We start from the raw sequence: 11,849 nt of genomic DNA, 5'->3' as shown, positions 1-11,849 counted from the left end.
ATGGGAGAAAGTGCCCAAAAATATGTGCCAAGATTGTAGCATCATACTCAAAAGACCTGAGACTGTAATTGCTGCCAAAGGTGCTTCAACAAAGTATTGGGGAAAGGCTTGGATTCTGGCGCACATGTTATAATTTTTGCATCTTACATTTAATAAATTAGAGCAGCACTGTGGTGCAGTGGTTCGCGGTATTCCAGCTTCCTCCCAAGAACATGCACGAATTGACCACGAGTGCAAATGGTTGTCTGTCTCACTGTGTTAGCGCTCTGGGATGGGTTCCAGCAGCACTGATAAGGACAGGACGATGGCTAAATTTGAAAGAATTTAAAGCCAACCTTTTTTAGTTTGTTGTTACGGAGTATTGTGTGTAGAAATTTGAGGTGAAAAATAAATTTAATCTTAGAACAAGTGAATGAATGTTGCATTTTCTGGATGCAATGATAAATTAGCATTCCACCCATCCACATGGAAGCCTTTCAGTAACCGGTCTTTAAATTTTTTAAAAAATAATACATTTTTGTATCTTATCTACATCCTTTGTATTGCAGGCTCTGCACTCGTCTTGTGTTACATAAACTTTAAACATTTAACTGCATTTAATTTTATATTGCTGGATGATGATACTGATAATTCTGGCATGTATGGAATATTTTCACTTTCCACCCAACAAGCAGACAGCACTGTTTGCACAGACACAACACAGCTGCAGATGTAAATAAAGACCGGTTTTGTTTATTGACGCATAAAACATCCTTCAAACAATAAACCCATTTCAATGTAAGGTCTCTGTACAATGCTTACTAAGCAGTTTTATTCATATAGAAAACGTTATGAGGGGCCCTGCTTTAAAAAAAATCACAAGGCTCCTTCAAATTTAATGGCAGGTACTCTGGGAAAAAAAAGTACAGCATTCCATCAACAAATATTTTTCAGGCAATAAATAGGCATTTATAAATAGTGTAATTTACAACCAAATACAAAAAGAAAACATCACAAATTTAAGTTCACTCTTTCAACTATGTGCAACCCTTTTTCTTTGTGACATGGCCTACAACTCATTTCCTCTCCCTCAACCCAAAGGAACCAAAGTCTCATCATACTTGCAGCATACTCAAAAAAACTTAAGTGATTACAAAAAATCCAAAACAAACAAACGAAGGGAAATGTCTCAAAGAATCTGTCACTCAACGTTTCGCATTACAAAACAGTTTTTAACTCATGTTCCTGACCGAGGAGGTGTCTAACATACAAAAGACCCGCTATGCTAATGTACTTGTGTCATCGAGGGGAAGGAGGGAACAAAGCTCTTGTGAACTCACAAACAGAAGACAAAAATGGCGGGGAACAGGAAAACTATCGAGTCAGTAGTCTTTGCGTGATGATGTTGCCAGTTTAAACTTAATATGTACAAAATTTGACTTTTCTCCTCCTTTTGTGATTTTGTGTGGTTTTTGGGGTGAAGTCCAGCTGAGCCAGCAGTAGAACAGTCTGGTCGTGATGACAGGTGGAGCTACCGTTCACCCCCTCTAGTCCACTTGTTTGGGTGGGTGGGTGGGGGGGTTGGGGTGGCACACCACTCTGGGCAGGTTGCATAGACACACAGCTTTCAGGCAGCTGCCTTATGGGATTAGCTACAGGGTGCAGTTGGGTGACTGCCGGCTTACTTCCTGAATATCAGAAGAAACAAACTTAAAAAAAAAAAAAGAAAAAAAAAAGAGAGAGAGAGAGAGAGAAAAGAAAAAACAAGGTTTCCGGAGAGTTTCTGATTTGTGGTACTAAAAGTCCTCAGAACGAGAGAATATCACCATCAAGAGGAGGAAGGCAGGGGACTCGCCTGTGGGGACAAAGAAGCACACACTGAAGCATTTCATGGTTCTCTGTGGCCCGCCCTGGTGGATTTGTGCCCGATACTTACAAGTGTGAACTGGTCATAAATCTGCATGAGGTCCTCTATCTTGTACTGCTCCAGCACCACAAAGTTGTCCAGGTTAGTGCTCCCCCTACGGGCACAGTCCTGGCAGTGCACCACGTATGTTTTCCTGCTGTTGCTCTCGCTGGTTACAAACAGCAGGTCAAACACTTCCACCTAGGTGCAAAATAGCAGGTGCACAAGCGTTACCAAAGTAGGAAAAGTGACGATCGAATGGCATGCCTGCAGCAGGAAAGAAAATACAAATGAGCAGGGCTGCGCTTACTTCACAGATGCTGCAGTAGTGTGCCGGCTCGTTCTGGGTCCTCCCATGCCACACCAGTTCCTTCCCGGCAGCCAGCAGCAGCTCCCTCTGCATCTGACACTGCTTCAGAGTGCGCAACAAACAATACCTAAGAAACAGAAACACACCTGAGGTAAGATCAAGGTAACATGCACACAAAACCAAGAATGAGATGATGAATCTACAGGCATTTACTTGATCATCTCATAAAGCTTGTGGTCTGAGACTTTAATGTTCCTGGCCATGTTCCATGAGAGGTGGATCATGGGAACGATGGATTTGACGCTCTGCAGTTTGTTCCACTCGTAGCGCTCCACCGCCAGCTTGTACTGATGGGCTGAAGAAAAAAGCACATATTTATGTTCATCTGTGCATGATTCAGTCATACAGCTGGCCCCGATGGAGAAGGAGCTTTCCTTTCCTAACCTGTAAGGGATCCGACATTCCACGCGATGTTGTTGCACCAGCCGATGGCCTGAACCCAATGAACTGTGCCTGTATTAAGCCACACCAAGTCCCCGGGACGCTGGATGAAGCGGTAAACAGGCACATTGGTCTCATACAAGTCCTCCAGGTTGGGCCACCAGGAGCCCATCAGGTAGTTAATGTTGTTCCTGTAAAATAAAGAAATATATCATCAGATACAATGAACCACTTTGAACTTCACCTAACAGACTTCAAACGATCTTTTCTGTCCACGTACTTTTCACAGAATTCATTGATGACGCCCCAGTATGGCTCAGGCACAGCAAACCACTCGCAGTCCCCAGGACCAATATTAATATTGACGGAGCAGAAATTGTTGTTTTCTTGGTGACCTATGAAAAAGCACGATTACTCAGAGTGAGACAGAGTGAGACAAAAGACTGCACACACACTTGTGGTCACTGCGTTGATCTATACCTGGTGTCCTGCTCCCTGGCACCTTCATATAGAGCTGCACAGTATTCATGCCCAGGATTGTGTGACCTACGTGACTGAGCAGGTTACCAGCTGACACCACTCTGGCGAAGGCAGGCAACTTAGTCAGCTCCTGCAGCTGCTGCTTCCACCTGAAAGGGCAGAGGTCAATGAAACGAAGAAAAGGGACTAGTGCTTCATCTTTCTTCAACTGCAAATCGCTCTACACGTTTCATCGACTAAAATGAATGAGTCACTTACTTCTTGTCATCTGAGAGTTCGATGTTGGTGCCAAACTTGATGTGTTTGAACAGACCCTTCCTTCGCTTCACACTAAGAGCAAGAGCGTAAAAGGTCATTAATAACAGAAACAAGAGCTCGCAAAGCTTTCAAATCTACACAGAAAGACAGAGAAAGTTCACCCGTCTGAGGAACCCGCCTCCGCTTCCACCTCCTTTTTCTTCTCATTTTCTTCCTGTTAAAGAAAAGATTTTTATAGGCTGGTAACATACTCAGCAACACGGTGAAAATATTTTCAATGTAACATGGGAGGTGGCTGATTTGTAACATAATACAAGGTCAGAGTTTTGTAGTGAAAATTAACAAACAAAACCAAGCATTTGATCCTGATTATCTTTTTACTTGAAAGCCAAAATAAGAACTTCAATTAAAATCTGACCCGCAGAGACTCCTGGAAGGACGATGCCTGGTACTGGGCGTATTTGATGATGGTGGTGTGTGAGCGGCTGCTCTCACAGCGCCACATCTTCCTGTTGCCGCTGGGATCCCAGTTCTCATCGGTGGGCTGAGCCAGCTGAGTCCGCACCTCCACTAAATGGTCTGGGTTAGCCTCCACCAGTGTCTTAGTGGAGAACAGGCCCAAGTCTGAGGATGAGGAAGCAAGGAAGAGTTTAGAACAGCTTTCATGCATCTTACATCATTTTAAACAAGTGTTAAAATAGATTTTAGCGAACCATCGATATGAACTTGTGACTTAAGGGGAACAGAGTGGAACACGTATGTTACATGAACTGGTTTTTGTTTTATTTTCTTTATTAATAACCTGAGGACAATCTGTTACATAATAGTTGGGGGGGGAAAGAGCTGATGGTAGTGATTTTTTTATATTATTTTTTTGGTGCAAATCCAACTAGTTTTCTCCACAGGAAATGTGTGCAGTAACATTTTCAGCTTGCAGGTGGTGCTGTTGTCATACATGTCATACAAAGTTATCCACACAACATGCTCCCTCCTGTGATTTCAGAGACACACCCACAGAGCCATGTGAGACTGGGAAAGAAACATCGAGTCAGCCACACCTGCAACCCTCAACACGGAAAACACCTAATTTACAAAACTGTGCCATCCCATCCTCTTACCTAGTTTGAGTGCTCCAGCCAGTCCTCTGATGACAGTGACCGGGTTGGTGGGATTGGTGCAGAACTGATGAAGGGGGGGGAAGAAGGCATCCCTCTTGTTTTCTAGCTGTATGTCAGACAGGAAAACGTGAACTGACTCCAGGCTTACTGAGAGTATCAGTGCATTAAAAAGGAGCTTAGAGTGTTTGTGCTTGTTAGCTGTAGCTAAGATACTGAGAATCAACAACATGATGAATACTTCTCCTTATATGGCACAGCTGTACTCACATAAATACTGGGTGTTGGGGGATTGAGTTTGTCCTTTGGCAGCGGAGGAGATGGCGCACGAGGGGGCCGTGGTGGGGGACACCTGTCCAGGAGGATGCTGCTGGTCGACAGGCCGTTCTTCCCCAGATTCCTGCAGGTAAAGAACACGAGATCATCACGCTGTGTATCGGCTTAGGTAGAAATCTGAAACATCAGTGCTTAGTGTGCCTCATTTTGTGAACTCGCCCTTCGCTCTCCTTCCCTTTATAATGTCTTGATGCCTTCTCAATCATCCAGGAAAGAAAATCTCCAAAAAGTTGATTCTGTTCATCTGGACGTAGCGTTTTGTGGGAGAAATGTTTCGTCACTCATCACTCATCCAAGTAACTTCTACTCAAGAAGAAAACTGAAGAAGTCACTTGGATGAGTGACGAAACGTTTCGTCCAGATGAACAGAATCAACTTTTTGGAGATTTACTTTCCTGGATGATTGAGAATGCAGCTCACTGAACTAATACAGCCAATCCCTCAACAAGTTTGTGCTCTCTGCTCATATTGCCTTCATGTTAAATGATTTTTTGCTTTTTAAAGAACTTACTTTAACATTGCACTCAACAACAAATAAATCCTCCCTAACAAAAAAAAAAAAGTAACTTCTTGGGCCAAATCCCCCGCAAGTAGGGGTGATGTGGGCTGCAAGTGGGCCCTGGGCCACAAGTTTGAGACCCCTAACATATACTAATATAGTGTTACCATCAACTGCTCATACACCTTTCATTCGTGCTTTGATGTTGCTTCTGTATCTGGAACCACTATTTCTAACTGCCCTGCTTTGTGACAGACACAAATCAATAAATCAGTAAGAAAAAAAGAAAAAAAGAAAAACAACTTTTGGTTTACGGTAATTTCACTAGAGGTTCATTGACACTTCACATCACTGCATGTACATCTCTTTATTACAAGTCTGACAGCGCATCCCTCTCTCTGTGCCACCAGTTAGCATTAGCTTTTGGGTCTAATGACTTTTGTGCTGGAAACCCTGCAACTTATCTAACTGGAAGGCAAACATGGATGATTTTTCTAAATTAGCTGCTTGTCATTCTGCTCTTAAATAAAACAAAACCCCCAAAAACACGATAAGGAGAGGGACCAACATGAGCGATGGCCTAACTCTGCATGACTTGAAGATTAAAGGCAAAAATGTCCTCCACATTTCTCTAAAGAAGGAAAGAGCGAGAATAAACAAGTTTCTAGCACTGTGACAGTTACAAATCTATGTGGTTCACACAAACATTTAAGCACATGTACACTTCAGATCTCTGTCTGACATGAGTGCAGAGTGTGAATGATGCTGGGAGGGAGCTAAATGGTGTATAGTACGGGGTCAAAATATCAGGGCATTTTTAAATGTAACAAAGAATCAAGGCATTCCTCACTTTCACAACATGGTTTCATACATATGAATGTGTCTGCTGCATTAACCGACACGGTTTGTGTCGGTTACCCCAACCCTAACAGATAATGGGAAGGTGTTAGCAGTGAGCTGGAGAGGGCATTGCAGGTGTCTTTAGCTCTCGCGGTGTTTCAGTTTTAGATTTACACAATAATTTGTACTTATATAAACTTCTGTGACTAATTTATGGCAGGCTGAAAAGTTTGAAAAACTCAGAATTACACTTAAATCCAAAGCGGAGTAAAATGAATATTAATTTGGGCATGCACTATATTAACTCAGTGAATTCTATATGTGGTCTTAGCTTTACTGACTTCGTACCTGCATGCTTTGAGCATTTCACTGGAGCTGGGGTAGATGGAAACTGAGGACCAGGGAGCCAGGCCAGCAGGGCCAGAATGTCTATGAGGCCCCCCACAAGGCTCCACCTTCATTGGGCTCTGGGAGTCCTCCAGCCCCTTTCCATTGAGCGTGGGCCCCTGACTGTTTGTACTGGACGGGCTGTTAAGGCAGGGGAGGCTGTTAATGGTGTGAGGGTCTGCTGAACATGGAGAGGGCATCGCAGTGGCAGAAAGTGGCGAGGATGCCACTGAGTGCTCTGAAACTGGCTTGGTGGCGCCATTGAGACCTGGATGGACATTGTTCATTTTCTCTGAGGAAGACCCTCCGTGGTTGCTGTAGTTATTGTTATTGTCGTTACTGGTAGTATTAGCTTTTCCCTTTATCAAGGCTGAGAGAGGATTGTCTGAACTGAGCACGCTGGGGGCAGGAGAGCTGGGCAGAGACGCGCTGGCAGAGCCGTCAGTCACCCGTGGCTGGATGTGATTAGTCAATCCCTGCGCAGGGGTGGTGCTGGGACTATGCGACGTCCCTCCGGAATGCCTGATGGCAGCCTCCTGACCTGATGGCAAAGCGGCAGCTGCAGCACTGCTGCCGGTGTTGCCCCCTGAAGGCGTGGTGTCTTTGGTGTGGACCCCTGAGGTAGTAGCGGAGTGGGGAGGTGAGGACAAGTGGTTGGGGGTTGTCTGAGGGGAAGTGGGGGATAAAGACGAGGCAGAGGAAGAGGCAGTGCAGGGCCCAGAGGAATGTCCAACCTGATTCAGAATGCCAGATGATGTGAACGAGGTCTGAGGGGAGGAGGAAGAAGAAAAAGGGGGTTCTCCATTAGGACCTGCCGAATGTGAACCTGGACCTTTTTGAAGCCCCTAGAGAGAGAGTGAGACATACTGATTAATAAATGGTGCATTCAATGAGCCAAAATAATTCACATGAAAAACATGCAGAAACAAAATAATGCAGAAAGTGACATGTGCAAACGGTCTACAAGTTCACCAATCTAATCAGTCATTCACATGGCAGCAACTCAAAGTATTTAGGTGTGTAGATGTGGTAAAGGTGACCTGTTGATGTTACAACCAACATGGACCAGAATGTCTGATGAATATTTCTTGCATCTTGCTAAATCTATGCCATTAAGAACTAAGGCAGTTCTAACAGCACAAGGAGGTCAAACCTGGTGCTAGTATGTACTCATTAAAGTGGCCAGTGAATGTGAATTGCTGTTGTGCAAAACAAAGCCATTTCAAAGCAGTCAACAGTGTACCTGAGTGGTAGTGTTGCGTTGTTGGCTCCTCCATGTCTCGTCTGCTTGACTGGGACTACTGGTAGTGCTGCTGGTGCTGGGTTGACTGGCGGCTTTGCAGTTGTGAGGTAGAGAGTTCTGCTGCGGGTAAGGCACGTTTCCGTTGCTTGCGCCGCCACCTCCCAGTCCCAGGTTGTGATTTTTGTCCGGGTGTCCAGGCAGCCCCGCTGAAGGACTTGTGGAACAGGATCCATTGGCTGTGGGCTGAGTGACACACGGGGGCCGGGTGGCTGTGTGATTGAGAGGGGAGGTGCGAGAGAAGCCTGCGTGGTGGGGAGAGGGCCCAGCCAATTCGCCGTTGGGAAGGCTGGGCCTCGGTTGGCCACCTGCTGCTGCCTGCTGCCGAATCTGATACAGGGCAGAGAATGAGAAAAGAGTCACACTTAACACAAACTGTTCTGATCAGGAGTTTACACACACACTTAATGTGAACACGAAGGCTTAGGTTATGTTGAGCTGTCAATTGCTGCTGTAAGCTACTCATTTTCTTTCACATCATTCACATATAAGAAAAAAAAGACACCTTCTTTCTCAAATGAGTGTGCTCATCAAAATGATGCTCATCAAAATCTAAAAGTGTCTCAACTGCCAAGGCCTGTGCACTTCCCTTTGGTGACCATGAAGGGCTACAGCAGGTAGTATCATGAAAAGGATTTGTTTCACAGCGCTCACTCATACAGTGGGACTCAAAGCAGACCTCACAAAGAAGATGGTAGATTTACACAAGCCAATCACTTCTCTTGTAGTCAAATTTTAAATGTAATTAGATAAACCAGTGTTATAAGTACGTGGTACAAGTGTGTGGCCACTCCAACCAGAATTATGCCAAAACTTATTCATGAAGACCAAACTAAGAGGTTGAGAAATCACTGAAAGCCCAACAATGCCTTGACATTCATGTCCATCATAACTGTATGTAAAATATAAACCTCCTACACATTAGCCAGTAGAAACTCACGTCACTAATAACCAAGGTAGCATGTGTGTACCTGCTGATGATGCTGCATGAGCGAGAACTGCTTCTCCAGCTGCTCCAGCATCTGCAACTGGTGGGGGTTGAGGTTTGCTCGGTTGGTCCGCAAGTGTTCCAGGTGCTGTACATTTCACAACAGTGTTGCATTAAAATTAGAAGATCACTTATTAAAGCTTACTACCAAATGCACAGGTAGCATTCCCCACACATATCTATTACTTGAGCAAGACACACATGTTTTAATTAACACCCAAATATATTTGGTTTATTAACTTTAGCATTTTTTGTGTATTATTTTCATCTATTTTGTCATCAATTTTCCTTTTCTTATTTCTAAACTTCAGTCATGATGACAAGCTAGCCCTATCCCTTTCTGTGTTTTTGTGGTGGCAGTCTCTGACACCATTCGACCTTGTCTCATTGTACAATCTTCAATCCCACCACCTCGGACAACAGGTAGCAACGCCCTCAGCAATGACGCTGAGCAGAATTAACACTACATCTGCAGCTGTAGTTCAAGACAATGGACTCAAAAGTCCAGCTGATTACATTATGCCAATATAAATTTGTCATTGAGTTTTGGCAATTAAAGTAGCTGCAGAGAAACACAACCTAATGGTATTTTTGTCATTTTTACCCATACTATATGGGGATTCTGAGATTGTTATCCTTAATGACAACTAACCTAAAAAGTAAAATAAAAAACATATATGTTAAAATTTTAAATGACTGCTTCAGTTATTTTCATATAAAAGTGTTACAATCTTTAAAGAGTTTCTAGGTTTACACTTGAGTTCCATGTAAATAAATAAATAAATGAGTATTTATAAATGAAACTGATGTCCAAGTACAATCCATGATCAACTTTATGAATGTGATACAGATGGGAAGCATGGAGGATATAAAGAAAAATGACAAGACAGGATAAAAATGTTAAACATACAATATCACGAGCTGATATAAGTGGTTCTGTGAAATGCATATAAACCCCCAAAGCGACCTCTTTGAGTATGTCTCATTTTAGCTAATAAAAGTCAGATGTCAGATCAGACTTTACATTTTCTTCTAAATCAGAATCATGTGTAACAGTAATAAAGTTTGATTTGGCAATTTTTTTTGTTTTGTTTTGTCTGTCTTGCATCCCCTATTGGGCTCCAACCTTGGATCTTTTGCATATTATGCAAATGTAAACCACTAAAATGTGAAGCCTCTGTGAAAAATAGTAATAATTACCAAATTAAGAAATGCATGTTCCTACCTGAAGCTTGATTTGCTGTTGATTGGTGGTGTTTCCCCACGAGTCTGCAGCACCCTGTAAAAGAGACACAAATATGTACCATGCACCATATTTTTAACTCTCCACCATCACACACAGTAGCATCCCTGGCTGTACCTTGGCTGGGCTGGCAGTGCGTTTCTTCTTAGCAGGACTGGCCTGCGGATCTGCATGATTGCTGGCAGACTGGCCTCCCTCCCCTTTACAGGCCTAAAAATGCATCAAAGACAGTTTGTGACTACACACTGGACTATCAACAACAGTAAAGCTGCCCCCCCCCAAAAAAAAAGTAAGCTAAAATTAAAAAAAAATGAGCCAAAGTATCCAAACTTTCCCCACACTGAGATCAAAGGACAGGGTCCATACTACACATTTACATGCAAAAACATTGAGCATTTAAACAATGCTTGTATGGCAATACTCTGATATCAAATATGGTTTACCTTAATCTAAATAACTGAGATGGATTAAGGTGGTAATCAGAGTATTCATACTGTGATTATTATGTGAAACAATGTGCTATTTGTTGCATTTAGGGCTGTAACTGGATATTTGATAATGAAACAGTTTTTGTTGGGTTCAGGATTCAGATATGAGGAAATAAAAAGCCTTAGTTTCTGTGCCTGACTTCCCACTCTCTCTCAGCAGTGATGATCATGTTTCACTTAACCCCAATGTTGCCAACACAGCGACTGCCACTAGAGTTCTGTGACTTTCAGATCTCTTTAGCCTTTTCCTTCCAAACAATGCCTGGCAAACAGTCTATAGCCAGCAGTCGAGTGCTTTGCATCGGCCTCTTGTTCACCTGGCACTGACACAGCTCTCTCTCCCTCTCTTTCAGAATCCAAAAAGTAAAGCAAGCTTGAAGTGGCTTAAATCTGCATTCTTTGTAATGGCGACAAGGGGTGATACCTGTGGTTGTGAAATGACTAGTCTATGGATAAACGGCCCTCGATCCTGATGGGTTTAAATGCTTTTCCCACGAGCTTATGGGCTTAGTCACTCATTTCAGGTCACACTGAGTAAAACAATTTTGGTCGTTTGACTAAAATCAGATTGCAGCCACTGTCTTTAATTCATGTGAATCCTTGATTATTCACAGTCTGTTACTAAAATCGTATTGAGAGCATCCCTAGTTGCTTTACAGGAAAGTAGTTTGAACATCTCATATTCTGTTCATGTAAAGTCACTAATGCAGACAGGATATCACTTGGTTCACTCTGATCAATACTTAGAATCACTGAAAATGACCTCATTATTATTGTGGCACAGATGAAGCATGATGCAAATATGGTGATTTGAAGCCAAAATGAGGACTTAAGGATTTTACTAACAGACAAACAGAAAAAACAAGAAGGGTTAAAACTGATGTGACAGTGGTGGAGTTGAGCCTCAGTCTTTTTTTCTAAGTCAGTTGTGGCAATCAAAACTCGCGTATGCCATTCATGACAAACACAGGTCAAATCCATGCATTCGTACTACTCGATATGCTATGCTCATTAGACATGCATTTTCAGCATTTTCTGTTGCAATGTCTGCATAAGATTTGTGCATTTTTGTAAAAAAGATAAAAGCAGTGTGGCATGATGAGTTCTTTGTAGAAATCCTTAGTAATTCTAACACGTGCCTTTTGATGAGAGAGGGGCTATGAAGGGAAACTGCACTTTAGCAATTAAGATTATTGCAAAATGGGCCTCACTCCAGTTCTTTCATGCTTTTTATCTTTGGATCCATATTGAACACTGATGCTAGCCAGAATTTTGGAAA

At 42.9% G+C, this 11,849-nt stretch overlaps 1 protein-coding gene across 1 annotated transcript in view; it reads right to left on the bottom strand.

Annotated features, from left to right (window-relative positions):
- Window positions 1-758: 758 nt before the first annotated feature.
- kdm6a (lysine (K)-specific demethylase 6A) overlaps window positions 759-11,849 on the bottom strand; it is a 52,049-nt gene continuing 40,958 nt past the window's right edge. Inside the window, exons 14-30 of the mRNA XM_085374550.1 lie at window positions 10,200-10,292; window positions 10,065-10,118; window positions 8,823-8,927; window positions 7,795-8,181; window positions 6,513-7,396; window positions 4,760-4,889; window positions 4,493-4,598; window positions 3,793-3,998; window positions 3,536-3,588; window positions 3,375-3,446; window positions 3,117-3,265; window positions 2,917-3,031; window positions 2,640-2,827; window positions 2,409-2,550; window positions 2,196-2,322; window positions 1,916-2,086; window positions 759-1,834 (exon numbers count right to left, since the gene is read on the bottom strand). Of these exons, the coding sequence (XP_085230676.1) occupies window positions 1,808-1,834; window positions 1,916-2,086; window positions 2,196-2,322; window positions 2,409-2,550; window positions 2,640-2,827; window positions 2,917-3,031; window positions 3,117-3,265; window positions 3,375-3,446; window positions 3,536-3,588; window positions 3,793-3,998; window positions 4,493-4,598; window positions 4,760-4,889; window positions 6,513-7,396; window positions 7,795-8,181; window positions 8,823-8,927; window positions 10,065-10,118; window positions 10,200-10,292 (3,009 nt within the window). The 3' untranslated portion in view covers window positions 759-1,807. The remainder of the gene's footprint in view (window positions 1,835-1,915; window positions 2,087-2,195; window positions 2,323-2,408; window positions 2,551-2,639; window positions 2,828-2,916; window positions 3,032-3,116; window positions 3,266-3,374; window positions 3,447-3,535; window positions 3,589-3,792; window positions 3,999-4,492; window positions 4,599-4,759; window positions 4,890-6,512; window positions 7,397-7,794; window positions 8,182-8,822; window positions 8,928-10,064; window positions 10,119-10,199; window positions 10,293-11,849) is intronic.

Source organism: Diplotaxodon limnothrissa, linkage group LG16 (genome assembly GCF_057381915.1).
Source record: "Diplotaxodon limnothrissa isolate DT_005_m linkage group LG16, D_limnothrissa_male_GT1.1, whole genome shotgun sequence".
NCBI classification, from domain to species: Eukaryota; Metazoa; Chordata; class Actinopteri; order Cichliformes; family Cichlidae; genus Diplotaxodon; species Diplotaxodon limnothrissa.
This window is presented reverse-complemented; position numbering and strand designations above follow the sequence as displayed.